The sequence below is a fragment of the Chroicocephalus ridibundus genome, chromosome 12 (assembly GCF_963924245.1).
Source record: "Chroicocephalus ridibundus chromosome 12, bChrRid1.1, whole genome shotgun sequence".
Classification (NCBI taxonomy): Eukaryota; Metazoa; Chordata; class Aves; order Charadriiformes; family Laridae; genus Chroicocephalus; species Chroicocephalus ridibundus.
This window is the reverse complement of record NC_086295.1, coordinates 11,132,547-11,154,667: the sequence shown is the minus strand read 5'-3', so window position 1 is coordinate 11,154,667 and position 22,121 is coordinate 11,132,547. Positions and strand designations below refer to the sequence as shown.

At 56.0% G+C, this 22,121-nt stretch overlaps 2 protein-coding genes across 2 annotated transcripts; both read right to left on the bottom strand.

Annotated features, from left to right (window-relative positions):
* Window positions 1-6,177: 6,177 nt before the first annotated feature.
* LOC134522425 (P2Y purinoceptor 1-like) lies at window positions 6,178-8,899 on the bottom strand. The gene has a single exon (XM_063350090.1). The coding sequence runs from the start codon at window positions 8,504-8,506 to the stop codon at window positions 7,451-7,453; it is 1,056 nt and encodes a 351-aa protein (XP_063206160.1). The 5' UTR covers window positions 8,507-8,899; the 3' UTR covers window positions 6,178-7,450.
* Window positions 8,900-12,650: 3,751 nt separating this feature from the next.
* CCN5 (cellular communication network factor 5) lies at window positions 12,651-18,372 on the bottom strand. The gene is made up of 5 exons (XM_063350070.1): window positions 18,234-18,372; window positions 15,720-15,936; window positions 14,880-15,131; window positions 14,484-14,677; window positions 12,651-13,937 (listed from the first exon to the last, which is right to left on the bottom strand). Exons 1-5 carry the CDS (start codon window positions 18,291-18,293, stop codon window positions 13,914-13,916), a joined length of 747 nt encoding a protein of 248 aa, XP_063206140.1. The 5' UTR covers window positions 18,294-18,372; the 3' UTR covers window positions 12,651-13,913.
* Between the last annotated feature and the right edge of the window lie 3,749 nt (window positions 18,373-22,121).

Below are 22,121 nucleotides of genomic sequence, written 5' to 3'. Positions count from 1 at the left end.
CCCCGTCTGCTGCCCCGGGGCTTCGCTTCCCAGGCAGACAGTTTACAGCAAATGGCTCGTTTCGATGCTAAAAATAACCTGCTAGGAAACAAATTGGCCCCAGCACTTCGGCTGGGGAAAAGTGCATTTATCAGTAAAACTCAAGATGTCCTTTCCTGTTCTGCCTCCAAAGCTCAGGGAACCGGCGCTGAGATGCTGACTGCGCTTCCCGGCCAGGCACCAACTTATTTCGATGCAGCGTTTGATTCCACCAAGATGCATTTTCCTTTCCCTGCTAGCGATGCTCCCCAGGCTGGTCCCAGCCGCCAGAAGCGGCCCCGGCTGCGGGGCCATGAGTGATTTCCCAGCCGAGGGAGCCGTGAATTGCCGTGTGAACGCGGTCCCAGCTGTGCCATGCCTGAGAGTGCAGCAGGTTCCCGGTGGGGAATGCATACAACAAAATTAAAACATTTGTTTTCTCTTGTGGTGAAAGCACCATGTCAGCGACGTATTTCTTCCTCTACCTCAAAATTGCAGATTTTACCGCGTCTTGTTTGTATGCAGAGATTTTCCATCTGCTTCTCTCCAGGCTTTGCTCTGGAAGGATTAACTGGGGAGATGAGACACATCCTCTCTAAATTGCAAATGCAAAGATGTCCCTGCGTGCGCCTGGCCCAGCTGTTTGTGCCCTGCTCCAGCCCCCGTTCTTTCTTCCCAGCCGCGCTCAGGGGCTGTGCGGGGTCCCTGGGGCAGAGCAAACGGCGGCACAGGAATCACAGCTGTTCCAGGCATCGGGACGCCAGATCTGCCATGAATCAGTTATAGGGAATCAAATTAACACTAGGCTTTTCTGGAGGCGGGCAAAGCACCTGAGCTAAATGGGAAAATAAACCAGAGGCTTCTCTGGGTTCAGAAATACTTAGCTAACTTTGAGGTCCTTTCTTTGAGCGTCTCTTGGGGTGGGAGCTGAGGCAGAGCAGTGACGGGGACCGTGCTCTTCTGGATATCCCCCCAGGGCACCTCCACACAGGGACAGGCAACAGACCCTGTTTGGCATGGCCAGTTTTGGATTTCTGGCTTCGTAACTGCATTTGAACGGTCCCCTTTATGTAGGAGGACTGAGAGCTGCGAGCTGTCTCCTGGCCTGGGATTTGCAGGCGCTGATGCGACTGCAAGTCCATCGCTCACCCCCGTGCTGTGCCTTTGGGGGAAATACTGCCCCGAACTCCTGGGCTGAGTCTGCTACTCGGGTTCATCCATGAACAACCCTCTGCTCCTCACCCCTGCGCCACTGGAAAGGAAAATAAACCCTCTTCTCGTCTTCCATGCTGCTGGGTTTGCTCCCACTGGGGCTAACCAGAGCCACTGGCAGTAAATCTGGGGATGAGGAGTGATGAAATGGAGACCTGGCAAGGAGAGGGAAGAGGCACTGACCCACCCAGAGATTGCTTCCTCCACCACCAGCTGTGGCCACAAAATCCAGCCATGGAGAGATGGTTCGTGCTCATCCCTATGGACAGGTGGGTTAAAACACAGACTTCTCCCTTACATTTCAGCTCACGGGGCCTCTCTCCTCCACTGTGCACGTTGATGTCTCTGTTCTGCAGCTGGCCCTGGGACAAACCTGCCGCAGCTTTTCCCACCTCCCAGCTCAGTGCAGTGGGGCGGTGGCTGTGGGGATGGGACTGTTGTTTCTGCTTTGCAAACAGAACGATGCTTTCCCCCAGCGGCCCTGGGGAGGCTGCAGCATCTGCTGGGTACTGCAGACCCGCTGGTGTCCCGGGCACCCCCAGGCACCCAGACGAGCTGCATCCCAAGGGCTCTCTGCATCCCCGGCTCCTCTGGGCTCTCAGCACGGCACTGTGTTGCCATCCCAGCCTTGCACACTCTTTTATTTTTTGGGGGGATTTTTGCCTCCACAACCAAATAACGCTTTATTTGGTGAGAGTGCCTGGCTCTTGGCATCGCCGCCACCAAGCCTACCCCTGAGCTCTCCTCTGGGCCAGCAGCTTCCCATTGCTGTGGGACCTTCTCACCCTAAATAACCTGGACCGGAGGCACAGCATGGTGGTCTGGGCCAGTAGGAGCTAACTGGGAGCTGTGGTGTGCGGTTCTCCCCCGCCTCTGCTGAGGAGCACCTCCGCATCAGAGCAAAGGCAGCCAGGACGGAGTTAATGTCTCCTGTCCTTGGGTGTCCTCGGCACAGCATGGAAGCAGCCTCTCCGAAGGAGCTGTGCTGGCACTGAGAAGCCTGGGAGCTTTCTGATGCTCCTTAGGGTAAACGTTTTGCCCATGAGCCTGAACAAGCAGAAGAAATTCACGCTGGCTGGGCTGCGCCCTGGCACGAAGGGCTCTTCAGGGAGCCAGATCCAGCCTGAGCATCTCCCAGTCAGTCGGGGCAGAGCAGAGCTGTTGGGCGAAATTTAAACTATAGTCTCCAGCGCAGGTCGTGGGGCACAGAGCGGCTCCCGGGGGTTTCTTGCTGCCCTGCTCTCCCTGCTGACCCTTGCCTTGAGCAGCGAGCAGCACGCATGGCAAGGGGCACAGACGGCTCGCCGCCGGGGGATATTTAGAGGGATGGTCTGAAAAATGGCACCTCTCTCTCAAACCTGGGCTCCCCGAGTCCTCCAGGACACATCCCTGCCTGCAGGGTGCAGCCGCAGTCGCTCTGTAACGCACATACAAATGCGTGTTACAGCTGCAAGCTGCGCAGTGCCGCTGCCGCCCAGCTGCAAGTGCGCTCCGTAGCTCTCGCTCTCCCCAGGCCCCATGCCGCACGGCATCGCCTATTTATAACTGCATGCACTGCAGGAATAATATTAGACTGACGGCCTCACACAGTCACGCTAAATGTTATTCTATTTATGTGATTTGCCCTTCTTCCCAAGCCGTCCGTCTCCCAGATGCCAAAACACTCTGCATAGCATAGACAAAGATTCAGATTTTTCTCTTTTGTTAAAATCTTCACCAATGGCACCCAGTCCCAGGTATATTTACCATTTTTCCCAGGTCACCTGGAGTAATTGCGTCTACTATTCCTTCCCCATTCTGATCGATATCCTTGGTAAATAGGTTAACCTGCCAGGCCTGATGTCCCTGTAGCCGAAGGTACTTTAGCATTGAAATTGTTTTGCTGCAGAAATAAATGCCTCTCGCTGAATCTGAGGATGCTGTGACCTTTCATTAGTGACCTGAGTGACTCATCCCTTTTTGTGTGCGCACTGCAGCCTCCCACCACGCTGTAAAAGATGCACCATAAAGTCCCCCCGCCCGGTGCCCTGCGTAACGGGGAGCCCAGACCTGTGGCAGCCTCCTGCTCACGCTGCTTCTCCTCCGGCTTCGCACGTGGTCTTCACACCTCCACCCGGACCTGGGGGCTCTGCGTTATGGAGATGCCCTGTCTGCGCGGCGGGGACCCTGTGCAACATCTCAGTCCCCAGCCTTTGTCCCAGCAGCAGGTCCCTCTCTCCCAGGCTGTGGAAATCCCCGACACAAATGCGTAAATGCATGTTTTTCCAGCACAGGGCAGCCAACGCATGCTTTTTTAGCAAACAGGGCTTTACTGCCGGTACCAACCCCCCCGAAGTGAGGTGGGCAGCTCGGTCAGAGCCAGATTTCAGCCACAGGCCATGCATCACACGCCATGAACACCTCGGGGGGCTACCGTCTTGTACCTCTGCAGCCAGAAGCTGCAAAACAAGGCCGGGCAGTCACCAGGCTGAACTCGGGGGGTCTCTGGGGCTCACTCACAGCTCGCTCCCGCTGCCCACCGCTCGCACACAGGAGCCTCTCGCCCCTTCGCTTTGCTGGATGCCTCTGGAAACCACAAAGACCTTGGAAACACGGCACGTTTAGTCTCTTTTTCGAAATCTGTGCAAAGTGAAGTAAAGAATTAAACAGAGTTGAGTCCTGTGCATTTAGCTGCTGCTCATAGCAATATTTTCTTCTTGTAGAGCATTTTGCATGCCAAGAAAAACAGTTTTGCATTTCAGGGAAAGAAAGTGGTGGTACTTCTGTGCATCTGTACATACACTTTTTAATTCCGCCTGAACGGCTTCCCGGGGCTGTCAGCTCAAAAGCTCTCCTTACAGTGACAAATCTTGACTGTGTTTGCAACAAATCTTCAACCAAGAGGGGTTTATTTAATGAACCAAGAAATGCTGCCACATTTCCAGGCTTGATCCCAGTCCCATTAATGTCAGCAGGAGAGTTCCCCCCACGTTTGGTTTGTTGGTTGGGTCTAATCTGGATAAGGGAGGTAAAAACCTGCGTTAGGGTCAGATTTGCAGACAAGTTCATTGCTCCACTTCGCTGTGCCAGAGAGTCTGTGGGAAAAGCAGATGGTACAGGTGGGACTCATCTCGACTGATTTTAGGCACCTTCAAGCCCAGCAACAGATAGCCAGGAAGGAGGAACATTCAGATCATCTTAAGCCAGGAGCCCCAAAGAGGTGAAATTAATTTATTTCTTTCTGCGGAGGCATCTCACCCCCTGAGGATGTGCAGCTCGTGTGAAGGAACCTGACAGGGCAGGAAGGTCTCTGCAGCAGAGGGAAGAGGACCTTGCTCAAAGCCAGCCCCTGAGCAGGCGGGTGCCAACCCAGGCGCTGCCGCAGGTCTTCTGCTCAGGTCTCCTGCCTGCGCCAGGAGGAGCCCAGGCTGATGTTCAGGATGTAACCACGGCACAGCAACTCTGGTGGGCAGTGACCCCCTCCTGCCAGCAGCAAATGCTTCTGCATGGCCCTGGCAAGGCCTGGCAGAGCTGCTGGGAGAAGGGGAAGGAGGAATGTGGCAGCTCCCCACCTTCCCTGCGCCCTCACCCACCGCCAAAACACATGCTACATCCTCACCTCCCCATGCCACGAGTGGGGACCAGCACAGAGCAAGAGCTGCCCATGCTGGTTGCTCCAGGGGCAATCCCACCACTCTGCTCCCAGGGCATAAAGAGCACTGGGGAGGTTTGGAGGGGCCAGCTGTGCCCACATATTTTGAGGGGGGTCCCCAGCAGTGACCATGCACCTGCAGTGTCCCACAGAGATCAGCGGCTGCTCGTTGCGAGGGAAGGAGACTCCCTGGATGGGAAGGGCTGGAGGAAGGAGGGCTGCTTTGCTGCTCCATCACCAGCTGCAAAAGCTGACCACACAGGCTCATGTGCCAGCGGTTGGCCCTTAATTACATATACAGCTAATAAAGAGAAGGAGCTCATTTCTTCAATTCACAAGGGGAAGCAACACCGAGAATCAAGGGGATTGCAAAGCACGAGATGCCAAAACCCCACTGTATCTCAGGGCCATCCTGGCTTTTGCTGATTTGACAGAAGCAGGATGCAGAAAAATGAGCAGATTTATGGCTGTAACTGTCCCTGGGGCTCGGAGGTGCTCCTTGGGATACAGCTCTTTAAATCATCATTAACAATGACATGAGCGGGCACTGGAGAAGATGGAGTTGGGCACGGCAATGCAGGGGGTGAGAGCAGAGTTTGCTGGCACTTCCTACACAGCGCTCCTGCCCCGGGATGCGGGGATGCTTTATTTCAATCAATCGTGCCCAAAGTGGGTGCAGTGACAGGGTGCTGCAGCTCCTACGGGCTGTGGGGAGCTGAAGCTGGATCTGTGGGGAGCTGTAGCGTTATGGATGGGTTCTGTGTGTGAAGATGGAAGAGTTGGAGGCATGGATATTTTTTCAGGAGAGGAGGGGAAGAGTTCGGAGCTCTGGAGAAGCTCAGATGGAGGGACTGCATGCAAGCGGCAGAGGCCAGACCTGCTCCTAGCATCTTCCCTACTAAGATATTCCCTACTGCAGAGACAGAAGAACATCTCATTTGGGAATTTTTACCTTTGTCTTTTGATTTCCTCTGGATGAGGTGGGAGCTGAAAGTTTCAGGGCTTTGCTGAGCAGATTTTGGGGACCTACCTTAGAGCGTGCCTGGCCCAGCACTGCTCTCCACCGGCTGCCTGTGGTCTTGCCGCGCAGGCAGGCAGCGCTCCCCGCAGTTCCCCGTCTGCAGAGACCTGGGAAACTCGTCACCACTCCCTGCAGCAGGCGGGCCCCTGCTCCAGCCCATGGGCCAGCTGGCTGCTGTGGTCCTATAAAGCTTTAAAAGAAGCCAGATGACTCATGACTGAAAGCGTTAGGTGTTTATTTGCACTTTAGACATTAACTCCGTCTGAAAGCCAGCCGCAGCTCCCTTTGCACAGCAGCAAAGGTGGGTCCGTGCGAGGAGCAGCTGACCGTGATAAATACCGGGCTTTGGTCCAAAGAGCGCAGCGTCTGCGGGTCAGCACTTTCCCGACAGATTTTAACTCGCAATCGACTTCCTTCAGCTGAGCTGCAAGATCTGCTGTTGCAAATCATGTCGCTTCTTTCACACGGACGGAAACGTTCAAGCTGTTCATGGTGGGAAACGCCAAGAGCGAAAAGCAAAACGCCGCTTGGGACCGACTATTCCCCCCCCCAAAGCGGAGATCCCCACAGCCCCTCGGCGGTGACAGACGCGCTGCCCTCGCCATTGAATCTTGACTTCACAAGCCTTCAAACCAGTGTTGCCTCTCTCTTTTTCACATGTCTAATTTTTAATAGACATGTCTAATCCCCTCGCAAGGCTGGATGCAAGAGTAAGGTGCTGCCACCCACCTGAAGATTTCAAAACTCTGCTGGGGTTTGCCTGCTGAAAGCAGTGGTTCAGGCTACTGCAGTCATTCGCCTTGCAAAAAACCCAACCCCAACCAACAGCCTCCAGAAACTTTAAAATGCCGAGTTGTTGTCTGCTGTATGCTCTTCCAAAAAAGAGTGAGTAATGCTAAAATACTTTTTTTCTTCTGTGAAGGAGGTGGGCAGTAGAGGATAACACGGATCCTGAAGCAGCTCAGTCACCCAGGAACAGCTAACCCGGGAACTGGCACAGCTTAGTCATATATTTTAAAACCTGATATTTTCATTAATATTTCCATTTCCAAAGCACTTCCCTCTGCAAAAATTCATCCTCTCAGCTGTTCTGCAACACAGGTGGTTAATTACTGGTGCCCTCTTCTTGAGTGTAGGATGGAATCCTGTCTCAAACCCACGTCCATTGCGGAGGAGTGGACGCAGTGGGGGGACAAAGCATCGTTCACCCCCATCCCTCACTCACCGAGGAGCTCAATGAGCCTCCAGGGAGCCAGGAGGATGTGCTTGGATGACTGCATTGGAGGCTGGAATGAGAAACACTTCAGGACTGGAGTAAATGCAATGTTCATCTCTTTCCATCTCCAGGTGTGCTATAGGCAAGATGGTTGGGTGGAGTAGCTTTGCTCTATAACCTGGTCCCAGTTTGCTCTCTGATGCCAGCAGTCCTGTCTGTCCCTTGTGTGAGATTAGAACCAGTGATGCTGCAGTCACCATCTCCCTGCAAAACAGGCATCAAGGTGAGGGGGCTGCTCCCGAGAAGGGGCCAAGCGCAAACTGAAGTGGTGCCGTCCTTTGGAGGGGGTATCTCAGAGCTCATCAGAAGCTTCCTCCTCACAGAGAATGATGGTCATCTTCTTCTCATCCGTCTGGCAAGAAGTTTTCCTGATGGAGTTGAACCCCAGGGACTGGCTGGCTCTTTGGCGGATGGTCCTCATACGTGACATGCAGTCTTCACTGGTCATCACGTAGATCAGGGGGTTGAGGGCACTGTTGAAGCTGGCCAGGCCCCGGGTCACCTGGTAAGAAATGTAGATGTTCTTTAAAGCCTGCGTGCAGGATCCTTGCAGCTGCCAGCCTCGAGACAACAAGTTGAGGTTTCTGAAGATGTGGTAGGGGAGGAAGCAGATGGAGAAGAGGACCATCACGAGAATCACCAGTCTGATGCTTCTTCTTCTAAGGCTGAGGTCCATGGTGTCGTTCCTGCAGAGCACCACCACCACATGGCAGTAGCATCCGATGATGATGAGGAACGGGATGACGAACCCAGTCATGGTGATGGCCATGTTGTACGGCAAGTAAACGCCCAAGTTCTCATGCTCCGTCGTGTCATGGCACCGCGTCCCCGTGTTGTCCATCTTGCTGAAGGCAAAATCTGGAGCTACCTGTGCGATGACCCACAGCCAGACCATCACGCTGAGCCAGGCAGAAGAGGTTGCCCCCTGGTACCTGCCCCGCGCCTTCAGCGGGTGCACGATGCCCAGGTAGCGGTGGACGCTGATGCAGGTGAGGAAACCGATGCTGGCGTAGAGGTTGAGGTGGAAGAGGCCCCGGGTGATCCGGCACCAGCTGTGCCCGAAGAGCCACGCTCTGCCCCGCAGGTAGTAGCTGACGAGGAAGGGCAGCGTGCTGACGTACAGCAGGTCGGCCATGCCCAGGTTGCCCACCAGCAGGCCGAGGGGATGGCGGGTGCCGCGCCGAGGCCCCGTGCAGAGGTGCCACAGCCCCAGCCCGTTCCCTGCCAGCCCCAGGGGGATCACCATCAGGTAGACGGCGGGCAAGAAGCGCTGGGCGAAGGCGGCGTCCACGGGGCACAGGGCCCTGCTGGCATTGCCGGGCCACCGGCTGAGAGCCTCGGTGGCCATGGGGCACTGTGGCGGCCCGTCCCAGCCGCCAGCGAGGCGGTGGTGGCAGGGGCGGGGCGGCCGCGGCAGCGCCGTGCCCAGAGCCGTCCCCGGCAACCCCACGTTCCCCGGGCCCGCGCTCCCCGCTCCTGCTGGGCCCCGGCCGGGGGCGGTTTGGGGAGCAGGGCTTTCCCCCGGAGCGTGGGGAGGATGTGGCTCAGCCGAGAGACCCGGTGTCCGCAGGCTTCCGCCGCTCCCTCGGCGCCTGCCGCCAGCCCACTTGAGATATTTTGAGCCAGGCGCCAGGGACGCGCAGGCCCACGGCTATTTCGGATGCTGCGGAGGAAGGGAGCAGGGAGGGGGGCCGTGCCTCGGAGCGGGAGGGAGATGTCTGACGATGGCGGGGGCAGAGCTTTCAGGCTGCTTCTGTTCTGTCCCACTCGGGGTGAGGAGAACCCCCCCATCCCTCCGAACAGGGGGCTGGAAGCCTGCACCCCACGAGCCGCCCCTCACTTTCAGCCCTGACAGCCATTCTCCTGGCTCCGCGGCTCATCCAGGAACAGCGGGAGCCGGGGTACGGTGGAGACCGGCAGCTTTCCATGGGGCTCGTGCTGCCAGCCCCGTTCCAGCAGGCAGCCATGCCAGCAGCCCCGCTCCCTGCTGAGTGGCTGCACCTCCCCTGAGCACACAGCAGCGACCGACTCTTGCTGCCGCCTTCTATATCCCTACCCAAGCACAAAAACCCGCTCCCGCACCCTGGCTCTTTGACCCCAGCGGGGAGGGAATGCCAGGCTGTGACCCTGCCTTCCCTGTCTCCTGCCTTCCCTGTCTCCTGCCTTCCCCGTCACAGGGGATGTCACGCAGAAGACCCCCCCCAGATACAGTGAGGCTGGGGCAAGAGCTAAAACCAGCGACCCCAAAGAGGACCCCCAAGAAAAGGCAGCCCCCGTTTGCATTGCTGAGCAGCTGCTGCCGCGTAAATGAGGCCAGAAATAACTTATCTCCAGGCGCAGGAGTAAACATGCCAGCAATCAGAAGGGAGGTTTATCCTGGCAAGCCATAGGGAAACGACCTTGGCAAAACGGCTTCATTTGAAGGGCTGAGCCCAGGACGGGCCATGGTCACCTGCTTTCCTGGAACTCAATCTCGGGCAGAGGCTAGGAAGAGGCTACCATCTCATCTGCCAGCGGGGAAGGAGTGGGGCAAGTCCTGCCGAGCCATCCTGACTGCCCTTCCCGCCTCGGGAGCCGCCGAACATTGCTGCTGGACCGTGCTCGAGCGTGGCGGGTCGGGGCCAGCATAGGGAAGCCCTAGATGGTGATAGCTGCTTGTTGTGTGTACCAATGTGTTGACTCCAAAAAGCGCTCGATGGAGCAGATAAACGATGGGAAAGGCCGTATGTTATTTCCTGCCTATGTGATAAAATCTGACCACTTCAGATGTGCCCCGGAGGTGAAGCTTAAACGCTGTTTCCACGGGGTGAGGATATGGCTTTTCTGAGGTTTGCAGAGGGCTCTGGTGGGCGTGTGCTCCTGCAGCGGCAGCAGAGGAGAGGCCCGTGGGAGCTCACCCCTCAGGAAAGCAGTCCTCCATCCTGCCCTGCTCCTGCCCCCTTCACCTCCATGTGTTTCAGCTGCTCCTGCAGCCTGGCGTTGGGGTGGAACTCACAGAGCAACTCTGTGGAGTTGTGGAAGTGCAGCGAGATGAGAGGAACAAACTGGGACTGGTTCCCTTTGTCTCAGAGCATCAGCCATTGGGGAAACTGAGGCAGAGAGAGCAGCTGGTTGGGAAGACTTCTGTAATCATGGGAAGGGTCACAAGCTGCTCTCAGCAGTGTAAGCAAAACTTCCTTGCTCCCCAAAACAAAGGCTTGGGGCTGGATGCCTCCTGGGAAGAGAGGAGCCGGGCAGGGCACGGCACAGGGAGCGCTGCCCGTGCCCAGCTGTAGCCCCGTGTCCTCCACATCTGCTGCTCCCTGGACCTGGTCGAGGCACGCACGCAGTGGTACAGCTCCGCTCCTCTCTCGTGCTTGCCTCTTGTGTGTTTAAGGTGTCCTTGTGACCCATGATTTCACGTGCAATAGAGGTGCTACCACCCGACTGCCTGAGCATCCCGTATCAGGATGCTCGCCCCCAGTGCCCGGCTCCGGCACACGGCAGCGATGCTGCTGCCAGGGCAGTGCGAGAGCACAGGGCTGGGATGGCTCCTGTGGGTACCAAAGAGGTAACCAGAGTGATGGGCTTTCAGGCAACCAATCCATGTCTCTTCAACAGCAAAAAAAAAAAAAAAGGGCTTTGATCTACTTCTTTTTATTGAGCACTGCACACCTGTGCTTGGGGAGGTATCTGAAAATGGTTACCTTAAATGAGGGGCTCACCCAGACCTTACTCAGCCAACACCATGTATTTAAAAATCATCAGTCATGAGAATGGCTTGGAAAAAAAATTTTCTGATGCACATTTTTTACTCATGCAGTAGGACACAGTTTCCCCTTCAGCTGCTGAGTGTGCTTCACTGAAATGAGCTGTCATCTGTTGCTCACGGCTGGGTCAGGAATATGGTCGTCAAATCACATGCCGTTTATGTATGCAGATGTGGCAGTACGCTCTGAGGACAGGAGTGAGTTGTCTCCTGGTTTGGGGTTTTTTTTTGTGTTTACAGGTGAACATAATCATCTGGGCATGGCAGAGTATTTATCTACTGCCCCACAAGAGCAGGCAAAGCTTGGGACCTGCTGTGTCAGAGGCTGCAATAAACCTGATCCTCAAATAACCATGTTTCCAGGGCAGCAGGGCTTTAGAGGGAACAGCAAATATTGTGAGACTAGCAATCAAATTGCAAGAGCTGATTTCCCCGTATTCTTAAGGAAAAATAACTCTGATTTATTTGGATTCATTAATTCATTATTTAGATGTTTTCTGCTCAGTGAATCAGGGAGAAATGACATTTTGCATTTTGCAGGGGAAAAAAAAAAAAGGGAAAAAATTATAGCAGAGGTGCATTGAGTCATTTCTGTTTGAGGTAAGAATTACAGGTTGCTGCTTAAAAAGTGACCTTTTGATTTTTATCATCACCCAGAGGTGGCTGGGCAGGATTTGGGAGGGGGTGAGAGTCCTGGCAGCACTCCCTGCCGGCAGCTCACCCGGCCTCGGTGGCCGTGTCTCAACATGCTTAAACAAAACCTGGCTTAAAAACAGGCTTTTCAGTACACAGGACATATCTCATCCATGTCAATCGAGGAACATTGCGGGTTTTAAAGTCTACATGAGCCTCATGTCACCACTTTTTTTTTTGGCACAGCCATCGCAGAGGTGAAATAAGTCAACAAAAGCTGCAGGCTGGGCCACGTTCATTCTGCAATTTGCTGCCTGCCGGAGGTTCACCACGTCCCCTGTATCAAACTGCATTAACGAATTAACGATTTGTATTCGGGCAGAGCACCAGATGACCACAGTAAAGAATTCTCTTTGTAAGCGATGTTTTACTGCACAAGCAGTGAGATTTTCTTTCTTTTTTTTTTTTTTTTTTTTTTTCCACCCCAAGAGGTGCCGGAAAAGCATCCTTGACTTTAATTTTATTTTCAGCACTGGCTGGGGGAGCGGGCGAGCTGCTCTTCCTGCTACTTGTGGGGAGGGAGGAGAGAGGAGCTCCCTCTGCCATTCAGCCTTTTGCCCCTGCAGCCCCAAGTCTGCCCTGGTATCGCCTTGGCCTGGGTCAGGAGGACAGTTAGCTGGTGACGGTGGTGGCACGATGCCGGGGAAATCCTGGTCCAGGGTGTGTGGAGGACATGTGTGGCTGGTGGGAGGTGGGATGAGTTACAGGGGGAGAATTTGGGCTTTGGTTTTTGGGAGGCTGAGAAGAGGCATGGCCTGGTCTGTGCTGGGCTGCAGCCCCAGCAGCAATGCAGCCCGCGCCATGCCGTGCTCGCCTGCGCACCCCGGCAGCGAGTGGAGACCGAGGCACCACTATGGCCAGGGCTGGTTCCATTGGCAGAGCTGATGGAGTTACGGCTGGGTTAAAGCAAAGGGGCAGAATTTAATCCAGGATATAATATACTGTAATGTTTTCAATGCTTTAATTCACTTTTTTTTTTACTTTTTTTATTTTCTTATTCTAAGCAGCCTGAATTGAGGTGCCTCCAAGCTGACGGGTCCTGGGTCAGACCTTTCCTGCAGCAGCCAGGCTGGAGTGAGCAGCAGGGATCCCGGGGGCTCACCGGAGCCGGGATCACCCCGCACAGACAGGCCCAGACAAGCTCCACACCTAGATGAGCACATCTTTATTTTCAGTTCCACAAATACACATCTAAACTGTCCAGATCTCACCTGGACACGTCACCTAAACCGCTGCTCCTTTCCAGTTGCCCTTCTCGCCCTGCCGTGGGACGCGCGTTCCCTCTGCACGCTTGTGCGAGGCCGTTAGAGGGCATTTGGGTTTCATTTTTCAATCACCCAGAAGGATTATCGCTGTGAGAAAGTTAAGGCAGAGCTGCCAAGCCGCTCTCCTGCGCCGACTCCTGCATAGCTGGAGCAGCTCCAGACCGTCGAGAGAGGGCCCCGACTCATCTTTGAGATTTGTTTTCTCTTTTTCCTGCTTTTCTTTTGGCCCTGGCGCGTGGGGTATGTGCTTGGATGGCAGGCGGTATGTCTGGTGCTGCAGAGCGGTCTCTCCTGCGTCTGAGCTTCTCGCTCACCGAAGCCCTGCCAAACCGCCAGTGCTTTGGAGAGGAGGAGGCCAGGCGGAGCAGGAAGGTTCGTGTTTATTCTGGAGAGATGTGGGGAAGGTGAATTAGAGCTGCCATCAGGAGGATGCCTCTGCCTGCGCCCAGGAAGGTGGCTGCAGGGTGGATGCTGTGGGATGGCTGAGCTCATGCAAGGTGGAGCTGCTCAACCTGGTGCGGCGGTGACTTGTGGCGTGCGGCCCGATGTACCTGCTCCATCTCTGGTGGGCCAGGGTGTGAGGGTTTCCCCCGGGGATTTGGGCTTCCAGGTGCTGGATACGGTCTCTCTCGCAGCCCCCGCAGAGCAGAGCTGGGTGCGTTGAGTGACGTGGTGGAGGAACAGCATCACCTTGCCAAAAGCCCCACCAATCCGGGAAAGGACCAGTTCCTGGTTTCTTGGGTAGGTTCATGCTCGGGGCAGGGTTTCCCCATTTCTCATTTCATTCAGCCTAAGAAACTCGCAGATGTTACTGCCACCCAGTAACCCTGCCTGGGGCAGTGGGGTGCACAGAGGAGGCAGGTGCTGTGTAACACGGGGATCTTGTTCTCTATTTCCACCCTCCTTCGCAGCCAAAGTCCATCAGTTCTTCCCCAGTTTCCCAAGGGACATGTCCTCTGTCTCCGCCGAAACCACAGTGCCGTGGGCTTGTGCCAGACTCTTTGTCGGGATGAGGTGTTGGCTCTGGGATGCGACCGGTGTGGGCATGGCTACAAACGACCTCCTCTTCGCCTCTGGAAAAGCAAAACAGAGAGTGATGGGGAGATGGAGGGGGTGGTGGCGTGTCCTCCATGTCTAGGGTGCAGGGTCGTGTGGTAGTGTGGGTGCCTGGCTCTGGAAAGTGCCGGCTACATGTGAGCAAGGCAGTTTTGCACCGTGTCTGTGCTAGGGCTGTGCCAGGATGATTAAAGGGGTGGCAGAGCCCTGCCTCTCTGGGGGAGCCGGGGAGCCAGGCAGGAGCTGCAGATGCATCTCCAGCCATACGGGCAGGTCAACCCCAGCTGTGCAGCTCAGGGTTACATGGGATTCATGGTGCTCTTGGATTCAGACATCCAGAGATCCCAAAATTCAGGTCTGCACCTGCAATCAGCTATTTTCCAAGTGCTGAAACTAGGAGACAGTTTAACTTTTGCTGAGACACTGTCAGCTCGTGGCTGGGGAGGGGTGATGGGGTGCCCACAGGTAATCAGGGCATCCCATGGCTTGTGTTGGCTGGCATTTGCCTTTTGTGGTCAAACCTATTGCCCAGGGGCACCAGCTTCACTGAGGCTCTCACTTACCGCCGGGGATGCTGCCGGCAGGGCCGGGCAGGGCCTGGCCATGCAGAGCCGCCTCTGGGTCTCCAGCCTGCAGTAGCGGTTCTGGTTGGAGACGCGAGTAGAAAAGCCCACGCCGCAGGTGGCCGAGCAGGCGCTCCACTCCGTGCCCCACTCCTGGCAGGGGTATGGCAGCGGTGGAGACACTGCCCTGGGGGCTGGATGAAAAGAGATGAGGGGAAAAAGAGCGGTTGGAGCCAGGCACTGTGCAGAGTGCCCTGCGGGTGCTGCGGGCATAGCCCTGCATGGCAGGGAAATGTGCAATGAGGTGTCTCCTGTTGATGCGCCCTCTCTGGGGTGAAGGGACCACCCCCAGAGACCTGTGCGGGCACCCCCTCATTGACATGCCCTGCATCTTACCTGCCGCAGCATCCTGGAGGAGGTGCTGGTCCCGGGCTTCACAGATCCACTCCGGGCAGCACTTTCCGGGGACCTCCACGCGCCGTGGGTAGGGGCAGTCCGGGGTGGGCAGCCGGACGTCCTCCTGGCAGAGCGGGACGCAGGTGAAGCCCCCGTCCAGGCAGCGGCACTGGAGTTTGCAGCTGGGCTGGAAAACCTCCCCATCGCGATAGACCCGGCCATTCACCTCGCAGCCCTCCTCGCTGTCTTCAACTGCAAGCGACAGCCAGGAAGCCGTTAGGGACTAAGCGGCAGAGACGTGGATGGCAGAGGGGACTGCTGGGGGAAACAGTGGGGCTGGCACGAAGGGACTGAACAGCGGGGGCAAGAGAAGTGACTGAGAAGTGACCTCCTCCCCTTCCTGCCTCCTCTCCTGATCTCTCTCTATTTTCAAAGCAGCAGCTCCCCACTTGGTGAGGAACCTACTGCCCTTCAGCTCTGACCCTGTCTTTCTGGGTGTTCAGGCTAGAAAAAGTGTCTCTGAGCTTTCTCTGTGGGACCCCCAGGCTCCAGCCACAGCAGGGTGACTGCAGCATCCCCAGGACCTCTGTGTCCATCCCCGCTCAAACCACCCTGAATCCCCAGGTGGTAAATGGCACGAGAGCTGGCTGGAGCTGCAGCACAGCCCTGAGGCCAAGCTGTGGGCACCAGCCTCACTAAAGCTGCTTTTGGAGCCTTAACTCCTCCCCTGAAGGTGCTGTGGGATGCCTGGCCCTGTCTGGAGCCCTGGCCGGTGCCAGGGTTATGCTGGGCTGGGAGCACGGGGGCATCCCCGGGGGACGCAAGCACCCCTGTGCTCACAGTTGCAGGTGGCTCCTGTCCCCGCGGGCGCCGCGCTGTAGTCGCAGACGAGGCCCTGGCTCTGGTCACAGACGTGGAGGAAGTCGCAGGGCTCTCCCAGGCGCCGGGCGCAGATCTTACAGCAGCCGCAGCCATCCAGGACCAGGGGGGACCCGCGGGGGCAGCGGGGTGGCACCCAGGGGCAGTAGCATGGTCTCCGGCACAGCTGGGCACACACCTGCGGAGGCAAAGCCATCCCTGATTCTATTCAGGTTGGTTTTTGGCTAATGGCTGCTATTTCGCTGGGGCAGCCAGGTAACCTTCTCTCATTAATTGGGCAGATTTTCAGTGGAGGGAGGCTCTGCAAATCCATGGGAATATGGCGAAGCAGCTTGGAAAGCTACAGTCACCTTAGGGCACAGTGTGACAGGCACCTATGGAAAACCAGGGAGAATCAGGGATACTCTGCAGGATGAGGACTTAAACACACCACTGCTCTGAATACACAGGAGGAGGATGGAGCTACAAGGTGAACGTCCCAAGTAGCGGTGGTTAGTTAGGGGGGCTGGCAGCCCCAGAGGCAGCCGATGCTGCCCTAAGCAGCCCAGTGGGAGGGAGGGAGGAAGGGAAAGCCCCGTGCCAGCCACCAAGGCAGCAGGTTGTGCCCAGCTCGAACCTCCCTGCTTTTCTTCCTGGTCCAGCTGCCTCCTCTGCCCTGGCCCTGGCTGCAGCATCCTCTGCCTGGCCCGGCCCGCTGGGCGAGGAGCCCTGAGAGAGGCACGTTTTCGAGGACTGGGAGCTACATTTTCCCCTTCTAGCTAGACTGAGTAATGACTTCGGCAGGGCTGTGCACTGCTCAGCCGATTGTTTGCCAGGGATGTGCCTGCAGGAGTTCACCCGGGCAGGTAGGTCTTTATATCCACAGCTCATTCTGCTCGCGCAATTACCCTGGCACAGACAGCTTTTGCAGGCAGCACTTGTGCTCCCGTCATGTCGTATCTGACAGGGCCGTTGCATACAGGGCCCCAAGCCAAGTGAGTTAGCTCTGCAGTTTGGAAGGGAATTCTTTGCCAGTACTGGCCCGGCAGCGTGTGTGAGCCCCGCGCAGCCGCCCCCCCGCAGCCCTGCTGCTCGGCACCACGCACGCTCTGCTCGCTGCGCGGCCCGCACCTGCAGCGTGGGCAGCAGTTCAGCAAACGTGCAACCGAAAAATTCATCCCTGTGCTGGTCCAGATACTGGTGTGTCTGCTGAGGCTGCCAAGAGATCGATGGGTTCAGCTGGACCACATAAATTTTTAGATACCGTTTTTCTTTCTCTTTTAATTTCTCCCAGTAGCATCAGGACTGACACGACCAGTTAGACAGAGAAGGTAGGTACCGGTGTGTTATCTGTTTCCTTTTTGCAGCAGTTCAGATGGTTTTTTATGGGGCTGTAGAAATATCACTGCCAGCAACTGGCGATAAAATATATCCGAAGTGGGCTGGGCAATCTGTGTCTTGTTCTAGTTTTACCAACGAGCACCATTGTTAGTGTGGCAGAAACCAGGGAGAGACTGGCGGCAGGGACCGAAGGACTGGCTGTGGTGGCCAGGTTTGGGCTGGAGGCACGAGGGCCCTTGGTGATTCTCCAGGCACTCGTGAGCGCCTGGGGCAGGAGTCATTTCTCTGTCACAGCTTACCCAGGCAGCCAAGGGCATTTTTCATCTTTCAGGAGGCTGCTATTACAAATCAATGTTTTAGAAAGATTAGCCAAGCCAACTCCATTAATCCATTTCCCCCTGCTCCTTGTAATTAACTTGTCTTTAGATGACAATGTGGCTCCTATCAGAGATCTTAACTGTCTGGGAAAGGCGCCAAATAGGCACGACGCTGCCATGATGTCCCTGCTTGCAGAAGGTCTGCTTTGGGATTCAAGCAGCAATTAGAACTTGGAGCTGAGATACGCCAAACTTTTCAGCTTTCCTGCTCTCTGCACAGGCAACTATTTTCACATGGAGTCCAAGAGGAAAAAAAAAAAAACAAAACTTAAAAAAAATCACTGCAACAACCCAAATCCTGTCAGAGGCATTGGCTTTGCATGAGCATCCTGAGAAGTCGGGGGGGGGAGCTGAGTAATGCCGGGGCTGGTGCTCGCTGCTTGGCCCCCTGCCTCGGGAGCCTGGGCAGGGACCAAGGCGTCTGCAGGAGCCGCTACCGCCGAGCTGCTGCTCTCTCGCTTGCAGGGGCACATACCACAGCCCCCGGAGAGCTGCGGGGACGGGCGAGCAAACAGACCGCATTGCTGTCATTCCTGGGCGCTCCGTGGGCTTGCACAGCTTTGGCCCACGAACGTTTAAGACCCCACTGCTTAATTGCAAATGTCTCTCCCGAGCATAGCTCTGCCCCCCTGGGACTGCGTAAATAAAGCCCGCCTGCCAGCCGGCGTTAGCCGCTGGGCTCCTTATAACACCCCAGCCCTCCCTGCATCCCACTTTGCAAAAACCAGGTGCTTGCCCAAGTAAGGCTAAAGCCACCCCAGGGCCCCGTCTCCCTTACCTTGGAGAGGATGCAGAGGAGGGAGAGGAAGAGGAGCTGCTTCTCCAGCTGGAGCCTCATGCTGCTCTCCCCTCTGCTGCTTCAGCACATCACCCCCCAGGCAGTTTGGAGGCAGCGGCGTGTTCACAGGTTTTAAAGCCCCGAGTAGGTCCTGCTGGTGTTTATACTCTCCCTGCTCTGATGTCACTCACAGGCTCCAATATAAACATGAGTAGGTTTGGACAAGCCTCAAGATTGTCTTTTTTTTTTTTTCTCTTTCTTTTTTTTTTTTTTTTCCAGCCCACATTCCAGCTGCCATTTCCACTCCCCTCTAGGTGAGAACGTGCCTTCCACCCAGACAGCGAGCGAAGGGAAGGGACGCTGTCCCAGGGGAGCACGGCAGAGGGGCTGGGAAGCCAGGCTGGTGGGGTGAACCGGCTCCTTGCTGCTGGCCGGGACTGGGAGGGAAGGTCCATGCCTCTTCCTACTGATCAAGCTCTGCCCAGGCAGAGCCAGTGTCTTCCTCCTGGGTTTTGAAGGGTTTGGTGGGGCTGGCCCTGCCACCATCTACTCTGGGACATTGTCCCCACAGAGTGGGGGACCCTCCCCTATATTTTAAGCTGGACGCAACGCATGGCAGGCTATGGGACAGGGGTGAGTTGCCCGGGCTGTAGTCAAGAGCAGGATCCTGTCCCTCCATCGCTGGGGACAGCGTGTGACTTGCTTTTGATTGCTGGCAACTGGTGTTGCAGCAGTTTGCCTGGCAAGCTCTCCAGGCAGTAGAGCTGTGCTTCCTTCCTTCTCCGCTCCTCTGGCACAGCAAGAGCCAGAAAAGGGTTTGCTGTGGTGGTGCTGCCACAGCATCCCCATGCTGCGTGGGGCTGCGGCTGCCCGGGGTGGCAGTGTTGGATGCACATCGTGTTGCATTACCCAGGGTCCACGATGCAGAGAGGGCTGCAGCCTGGCCCTGCTGGTTTCAAGCCTTGTAAACTCCAATTCAGCTCCCAAAAAATTATGACTGGCTTAAACAATCACGAGAACTTAAAATCCAATTTTGGGGAAGAGGAGCAGGGGCTCAGCATTTGCCTACAAATGCTTTGCCACTTTTTGGTCTGCCCTTTGCAAACTTTCCTCGTGGTGAGGCTGGCTCTTCGGAAAGAAGAAACTAAACATCTCAAGACCTCCGGGAAACTAAGCCCCTTCTCCACATTGCCGTCTCCCAGATCTTATCACAAGATGTAAGAAGGGGAATCTGGTGGATGCACAGACTGTCCTTGCCTTGCCAGCACGATGAGAACTGCTGCTGTATATCATATATTACGATATAAGTTGGCAAACACGCAGAAGAGGCTGGTGCTGTAGAAGCAGAGCACTGAAATTATGCCCCATCCTGTCCTCCACCATTTCCCCCCCCGCCCTTTCCTTTTGCAAAGGCAGGTGACAGGTCCTCTGCCACCTGGGCATCAATCCTGACCTCAGCTCCGGCACTTGCCGTAGCCTGGAAGCCAGGGCACAGAGCAGGGAAGAGCACACAGTCAGAGCTCTCCCGTTACCACCCTGATTCTCTGCTTTGGTTTTGCTTCGTTAGCTGCAATCAGTCTGTTAACGAGGTCATGGCAGCTTGCGGAAATACCAGGCCACCTTCCAAAGGCTGCTGTCACTTATCCCGGCGCTGGAGTCTCCGCTCTTCGTGTCAGAGCCTCAGCTCCCTGCATGGCCCGAGCCCTGCCTGGAGGCAACCCGTGGAGGTGTGAGGACTGTGCGTTGCTCCGTCCTCGCTAGCAGCGGGGTTCAGGCCCTACCGACGGGGGCTCACGAGCCAGAAGGTTTGATGCCAAAGGCTGGAGGCACATCTTGTGTTGCTGTTTGCTCCTCCACACCCTGGAGATGGTGCCCTCCCGCCAGCCACCGCGTTTGGGATGCTGCAGCCCAGCCAGACGTCCCGGGGGCGGCTGCGGTGCCTCCATCAGCAACGGCTTGAGAGCAGCCAAAGCGCTGGTCCAGCTTTGCCGCAGGGGGACGGTGCATTCTATTAATTATTCCAGGCTTGTGTTTATTAGGGACCGCTGATTAATGGGCATGACTTCATTTCCCAGTTAGAAATCAGGTGACAGTGCTGGTAAGGGAAATAAAAACCTCTCGTCGCCCTCAGCGAGCAGCTCTGGGAGCAGCCAGCAGCCCCATGTGTGAGGTCTGGGGGGGCAGCAGGGCACCCCCCGGGGGGTCCGCAGGGCTCAGGGCTGCCCAGGGGAGCCCACGGGCGATGAACGCCCCTGTGCCTGCCCTCTCCTGGGTACAGGTTTGGCCCTTTGGGGTGGGGACCCCTTCTTTACCCTCTCCCTCAGCTTGGGACAAGAGGGGACATTGGTTCCACAGCTGATACCACTGGGATGCAGTAAGGTGACATCACTATGATGGTGTGACATCACTGTGATGGTATGACATCACTAGGAAGCCAGCAGAGCTCGGGCAGTGACAGAGAGTCGCAGCACCAAGTCAAGCAGCCAGACAGGGGCCGAAGCCACCATCGCGTGCCTGGCCAGATGCCCATCCTTCAGATGGCATCGGCGATCCCCAGCAGTCCCTCGCTGGGGTTTGGGGGTGCCCAGAGGAGCTGGCGGGATGGGTACCCACAAAGTCCACCATGATTCTGTCTTCCCAAGGAGGATTTTCCATGGGTGACGTGGGCTTGAGTTTCCCGTCTCCCAGTGTCCCATGAGCCCACCCACGTCACCGTGCCGGGGGACCAGGGGCTGCAGGCAGAGCCCGACAAAGCAATACAGCCCTTGCGCAGGCTTTGATTTGCGAAGCCGCACGAGAGCAGCACATTAGCAGTTCGTTTTATAAATACTCAGTTATAACCCTTCCCCTCTGGAGCACGTACCCCATATGTGTTCTGTACCATACGTGTGATTTCATAGCTAGTAATTAAGTCCATATGTTGTGCTTCGCAGTTGCCATGGTATTATTGTCAGGTTTTTCGGGGGGTTGTAATTTTTTTTTTCTTTTTGTGGTCAGTTGTGCAAGAGAATAGTTGATACACGGATCAGAATACATCTCCTTTGAGTTAGCCGCTGGCAAGCTCGGCTGTTTCTATAGAAATGAAGGAACTGACCCAGTGAATTTACATTTTAGACAGCTGGTTTTTTTCATGTCTGCGCAATTTAACGTGCCATCGTGAATAACACGGCAAGGCTCTCATTTGCGCACCCTGCTCAGCTGAAATTGCATCCATCTGTGATGGATATAGACCATATTCTCCCTCCATCCCTTTTCCTTTGCTCAGGACTCTTCCCTTCTTTACTTTGTGCCGTGTATTGAACACCCTCCCTGGAGCTGGCTGAGGTCAGACCAGGGTCTGGACATCCATCTCAGCTGGGGAGCACCTGGGCTGGCCTGGGGCCTTGCTGGGTTTGTTTCTCTTCATACCAACAGTGAAATTATGGGTCTAGGGCGAGCCCAGCTCCATACCTTGGTGGGGAAGACATTCCCTTTGCTTCTGGGCACTGCTGGCTCTAATCCCCACTGCAGAGGAGCAGGGCTGCCCACGGATGGTGGACAGCACCGGTGGGAAAGCTGGACAGACACCCAGCTCGGAAAAGCCAAGAGCCCCTCGCCAAAAAGGAGACGTCTCAGGTCTCCCTCAGCTGTTGGAACCTTTGGGGTGGCTGCTGGCTGTTCTTCATGAGACTTCTGGAAACACCCCGGCTTTGGGAAACTTTGAAATACCTTCATTTTTGGCAGGATGAGAAAGTTGTTTCCTACCCAGAATGAATCCGTCTCCAGTTTCAAACAGCAAGAGCCGAGAGGGGTGGTGATGGCCATTTCCATCCCTGTCTGGCCATTTTTATTCCCTCTGGTTCTCACACCTTAACTGGAGAGCGGAGCTGGGCTGGGAGGACTGGCCAC